The 6,050-nt window shown below is 37.5% G+C and overlaps 1 protein-coding gene across 1 annotated transcript in view; it reads right to left on the reverse strand.

The window, feature by feature from the left end:
• Positions 1-1,691, reverse strand: part of LOC109831060 (GATA transcription factor 5-like) — a 5,795-nt gene extending 4,104 nt beyond the window's left edge. The window contains exons 1-2 of the mRNA XM_020398398.1: positions 1,246-1,691; positions 7-575 (exon numbers count right to left, since the gene is read on the reverse strand). Of these exons, the coding sequence (XP_020253987.1) occupies positions 7-575; positions 1,246-1,446 (770 nt within the window). The 5' untranslated portion in view covers positions 1,447-1,691. The remainder of the gene's footprint in view (positions 1-6; positions 576-1,245) is intronic.

Below are 6,050 nucleotides of genomic sequence, written 5' to 3' on the forward strand. Positions count from 1 at the left end.
CGGTACTCGGGGAATAACCGGCCCGATTTGTATCTGACCCCACAGGCGTTGCACAGGGTTTTAGGGCCCGTTGGGCCTGCTCTCCACTGTGGCGTCTTTGAAACCCCACAATGCTTGCATTTTCTCAACGGCAAAATTCCATCAGGGTGATCGTCGACTCTGGGGGCCTCCTTCTTCATTTTCCTCACCGGGTGAATTTTCATGGGCCCCTCGGTCGCGTCGAGAAATGCCGGTATCGCCGGAGGGCCCTCGACGGATGGAGAGATGACCGGGGCGGTGAAGCGGACCGATGCTGGCCGACGAGCTCGCTTGGTGCGGGGCCGGGCCGGGATGGGCTTTGTGGGCATACGCCGAATTGGGGGCCGTGAGATCGACGAGGAGGACGGTCCTTCTTGGTTGAGGCTGATAATGATGGGCTCGTCCAGCACGGACTTCGGGCTTAATGGGCCGAACACAGACTCGTCGTTGTCAATGAAATCATTAACAGGGACGAAGGTGGCCGGAATGTCAATGTCGAATTGTGGATCGAAGAAACTTGTGACCCAATCCTTTTCGCCAGCATTTGCTTCGTTGTTCTGCATCGAAAGAAAAGAGCTAGTAATTTGAAATTTATGTGTCACGTTGTATCGAACAAAAAATGAGACATAACGGCTGGGCATAAGAAAATTATATGGTAATATGCTCATTATTATTATTATTATTATTACTATTTTTTAATACAAGGGAAGCCTTAGCAGTATGCATTATATTACTATTCTTTAAATTTTTTGCCCCCTACCATCCTAGCACAAATCCTTTACAACCCATGTTCTCAAGAAAAGAAAAGAAAAGGGTAAATTTAAAGAAAAGCCCTTTAAAAACTTTCCTTTTATGCCAGACCCTTTATACCAAACCCCCTGAACATTGGCGTGTCTCACAAATCTCTCTAAACTTTCAAATATTTCTAAGCAGCAGTGTTAATGGATTAACGAGTTATACCACTAACACTGTTAGCTAGAGAGTCCCATGGAGGAAAAAAAAATCTGAATTCTGCAGGGTTTGGGGTTGTGGGTCACCCCAGAGTTCAGTGTTTGATAAGGAAAAAAAATTTAGGATAATTTCGAGGGAAACCCCCTCGTTCATAAAGAAAATAAAAGAGATAATTTGGAAGGGGCAAAAAAAAAAAAAAACATAATTGACATTCTCTAATACTCTTCAAAATTTTCTTTAAAAAGATTAAACCTCACAGGTTGGAAAATGACTCACAATTTCATTCTCCTCGGAAGTGGGCGTAACTCCACATCCTTCTTCGCCATGAGAATTAGCAGCAGAAATTTGTGCGTTATTATCACAATAATTATAACAATAATTATCACCACCATCACTTGAGAAATCAAAAAATTCTTCAACATTACCCAAGACCCCCTCACTCATCATGTAAACATGACGATGATCGTCCTCATTCATAACCCTTTTGTGTAACGCACAAATTAATTAGAGCTTCTGTTGACAAAAAAAATAAAAATAAAAAGGCAATCAGCAAAATAAAACAAATTAGCTATACGTGTATATATAGAGAATATAATTCAAATTTAAATTAAATCGTAACAGGTAACTGTAATATTATAATTAGTTATCAGAATTTTACTGAATTACGGCGCAAAGATGAATATTCCAATGTATAACATGTGTACGTGGTCGGCTGATAATAGTCGGTGCACGTCATATTTCGTAGTTGTCTTTTGTGGAAAGTAGAAACGCGGTCAAAATTTAGGGTTACTTTGGGGTAAAGTATAAGAAGGATTGACTTTTACTATTGTTTTCAAGTTCGGTCAAATCGGACAAATTTCATACCTTTTTATCCTCTTTTTTTTTATTTGAGAAAACCAGATAAAAGAATATCGGGGGTATATTTATTCGGTTAAATTGTATATAATTATTTTCATCTATATCTTCAAGTAGCAGTTATTATCTCTCAACTATATATTTGTACTTATCATTTTCGAATTAGAGCTTTACAAAAATGGAGAGATGATAAGTGCTATTGAATTTCTTTAGAAGTTGAAAAATATGAGAAGTGCTAATAAGCATATAAATAGCCTTCCTTTCGCCTCTTCTACCCATTTTCTCAAGCTTTATAAAAATATGGTTAAAAACAAAAAAAAAAGAATATTAGGAAAAAAACCATTAACTTTGGACGATTATCATAATAATTTTGCAAATATTTAAAACCCCCACACCCACCGCCGCCACCCCCGCCCGTCCAAAAAAGAAAAGAAAAGAAAAACACACACACAAACAAAATAAGGGATTAGTAGTAAATTTTATTTAACTTTAAGACTTTATCAAAAAAAATTCTATCTATGAGGAGTCTTCTGATAAAATCTCAGAGCTAAAGAAAGTTCGATTATAAAAGCTTAAGGTTGAAAAGGAGATTTTCTAATAATCTTTAAAATTAATGAGAGGCTTTCTGATATTTTCAAAGTTATGAGGGGTTCATTGATAATTGTCCAAAGTTAAGGGTGTTTTCTGATATTAAGCCAAAGAAGAAAACTAGAAAACGTTCCCGTTCGTAAGAAAGAGGTCGATGTGAAAATAATTTTGTAAAAAAGACTGCAATATAGTTCTCTTACCTAGTGGTCACATCAAAGTCAGGTATTATGAAATAAATTACGCTAAGGGACTGTTTGGTTCGTTTCCTTGATATAGAGAAATACAATTCCATGTAAAGAAACACAAGTTTTGAGTTTTCCAAACTTTTCCAAGAAAAAGATTGTTTTGCTTTGGTTCGCACATAAAAAATGGTGGGAAACCAATGTATTTATTTTTCTTGTGTTTGGTTCGCATAGAAAAAAAGAAAAACTTTTGTAAACAAAGCAGAGAAGGAAAAAAATCTGACGTGACATAGTTTTTATCAATTTCACTTGGTTGAGGAAGGAAATCGGAGAGGGAAAAAAATCTTAGTTGGCGGCGATTTCAGCAGAGTTTTCCCTCTTCCATTCGAGCGAACCAAAGCGGCACAAAGAAATGGACGGAAACAAAAAAAGCTGACGTGAAGGGCTAAAAATCTGACGTGGAGGGGTTTTCTGAGTTTTCCACCCCTTATAATAGCGAACCAAACAACCCCTAAACCACATTGAAACCTTAAAAAAATTTCGAACTCTCACTAAACCCCAAATATTTTTGGCAATTTATTAAAACCTTCAAAACATTTAGGATTTTCACTCAATCCCCAATAATCATTTTATGAAATGGGCAATTCAAGCTCGGCTTCAATAAGAAGAAAACTAATTAATTACGTAGATGACCCAAATGAAAATCGAAATTAGAGAGAAACTAGAGGCTTTTAGAGTAGTTACCAGTAATCAAAATCCCCTCAAATTTTTCTCTCACTAAACTTTCCTCCATTCCTCTGAGTAAACTAATAGTAGAGAGAGAATGAATGAATGTGCATGTGTTGCGGAGAAAAGGCCTTAAAAAAGAGCTTGAGCTGGCGTAGGGGAGAGAATGAGAACAATGAAGACAGTGAGTGAGTGAACGTGAGGAGAGAGAATGTTTAGAGAGGGAAAGCAGAGAGAAGGGCGCAGAATGAATAGTGTTGTGTTTGGTATTGGTTTGGTAGGTGGGAAGGTGAGGGGGAGGAAAGCGACAAAAATTAAATTTGCTTTTCGTAGAAGGTATCTAGAGGGAGAGGGAGAGTGAGGGGACTGGAGGGGAGGAAGGGGACACCCTAAAATAAATAAAAAAAAAATTAGAGAGAGAATAATCCTTCTAATTTGGGAGGATTCAGGAGGAGCGAAAATAAACTATAAAAACATGCATCTTTCTTCCCCTCCCCTCTAACCAAATATAAAGACTTAAAGAGATGTCTATCTCTTCATCTCATTACACCTCACATTCCCTCCTCCAACGACCTATCAAACCAAGCTCAATAGTGCATCTGCTCTTAAACTTAAGGCCTCTGCAAATGGTAGGTGATGACTCCTCTCTCGCTGTGAGCTGTATTTTCAAATATTTTACATTTTAATTCTAAAATGATTTTTAGAACTTTACTTTCTGATTTCTTCAGCGGCATTTTGATATCGTGGTGCATGCTTTTGAACTTAAGCATTCTCAAAAGAAAAAAACACAAATACTTATTTAAAAACACATTTTTGTGCTTTGGAATTGAGGAAGTGAGTATATAATATCTAACACTTACAGAAAAACAACACAAAAAATTCACCATGGGCTCTCAATGTTATTTGTGGTCTACATACGAAAAGCTACAGCTCGGTAAAAAGACTTAATGAAATCTGAGAACATTATCATACATTCATGTAATCAATGCGCTTGTGTAATATAGTTTACAGATCAATTATCTGAAAATGTGAGAGTGACTTGAATAAGTCAACAAAGTTGGCCTTCTAATCATGCGACACCACATAGTTAATTTTTACAACTCTCTTAAGCCTAGCTCAACCTTAGCTCCTCTGTTCCACCTACCAAATTGTCTCCCTCATTTGCCTATAAAAAGAGTTGTGAAGTATGAGGAAATGGCATCGGGATAGAGAGGAGTTTTAGAGAAGAGAGAGATAGAAAGAATTAATTTATATAGAAAATTTCTTTCTTTCTTTGTGTGATTCTCTGATGAGGTTAGAGAGTGATTTCCTTTGTAATCTTTTCTTTTGTGATTAGTGAATTTCTCTACTGTTCTCGCCCGTGAACGTAGGTCACACTGACCGAACGACGTTAAATTCTTGTGTGCAGTTCTTTTTGTCTTCACTGTATTTATTCAGTGTTGTTATTATCCACTTTTATAAAGATATTTTATGTGTCTGTGAAACCCCTGGCTACAACAAACTAGTATCAGAGCCCGGCTTAGGGCATTGGACACTATTTACTAGCACAGTACTGTTCACAAGTACGATTACTGCTCATAAGTGCGGTTATTGTTCACAATTACAGTTACTGTTCTAGTGGGCTTCAAGATGTATTCCGCAAAATACAAAGTGGGATGAGAGAAAAAGCTTCAGTTTGTAGAGAGTAAAAATGAGGGCTCTCCTAGTACAATAAGGATTGTTCAAAGTCTTATCCGGAAAAGACAAATTTCCAGAATCCATGCCCGATGATGAGGAAGAAGAGCTGGAGATGAAGGCGCATAGTGTCATATAGCTCTGTTTGGCCGATGAAGTCCTGCAGAAGGTTGCCAATAAAGATACTGTTGTATGCTTGTGGCTTAAATTAGAGAGCTTGTACATAACGAAATCTCTAACGAACAAGTTCTACTTGAAGCAATGCTTCTTCACCCTTCGCATGAAGGAAGGTATGCGGATTAAAGACCATTTAGATGAACTTTGCACTATTCTTATGGATTTAAAGAATATTGATGTTAAAATTGATGAAAAAGATCAAGCCCTTATTTTGTTGTGTTCATTACCCCCTTCCTATGAGAATTTTGTTAATAGCATGTTATACGGTAGAGATAAACTTTCTTTGGAGGATGTCAAATCAGCCTTACATTCTAAAGAGTTAAGGCAGAAAGTGTCTGTCGTAGGAGGAGAGGATCAAGTTGAATGCTTGTTCGCTCGTGGTCGTCTTGAAAAGAGTGTTGGTGGTAGAGTCAAATTTAGAAATATGTCTAGATCAAAGTCCAAGCCAAGAATTCTTTTTGAATGTTATTTCTTTCACAAGTATGGGCATATAAAATCTAATTGTCCAGCGCTCAAAGAAAATGATAATTCACAGTCAAAGTCTGGGATGGTGAAACCTTCAGTTGCCACTGTAGTTAAAGAATCTTCTAGTTCACAAGAAGTTCTTTCAGTTAGTGTTAATACTCATTCACAAGATGAGTGAGTTCTTGATTCGGGTTGTTCCTATCATATGTGTCCACATAGGGATTGGTTTGTCACATATTGTAGGCTATAAAAAATTGCCTTAACAACAAGAAGATCTAAAAGCCCGCATGTATGGGTACGCCTGCACGCAGAATAGCCAAGCAAACTCGCTTTAATCGTCGAGCCCGTCGTCAAGAGCTCAATGCCGCCTGCATGCTTGACCCGCCAGCACGGACTTGCTCAAACGCTAAAGTT

Source organism: Asparagus officinalis, chromosome 1, assembly GCF_001876935.1.
Source record: "Asparagus officinalis chromosome 1, Aspof.V1, whole genome shotgun sequence".
NCBI lineage: Eukaryota > Viridiplantae > Streptophyta > Magnoliopsida > Asparagales > Asparagaceae > Asparagus > Asparagus officinalis.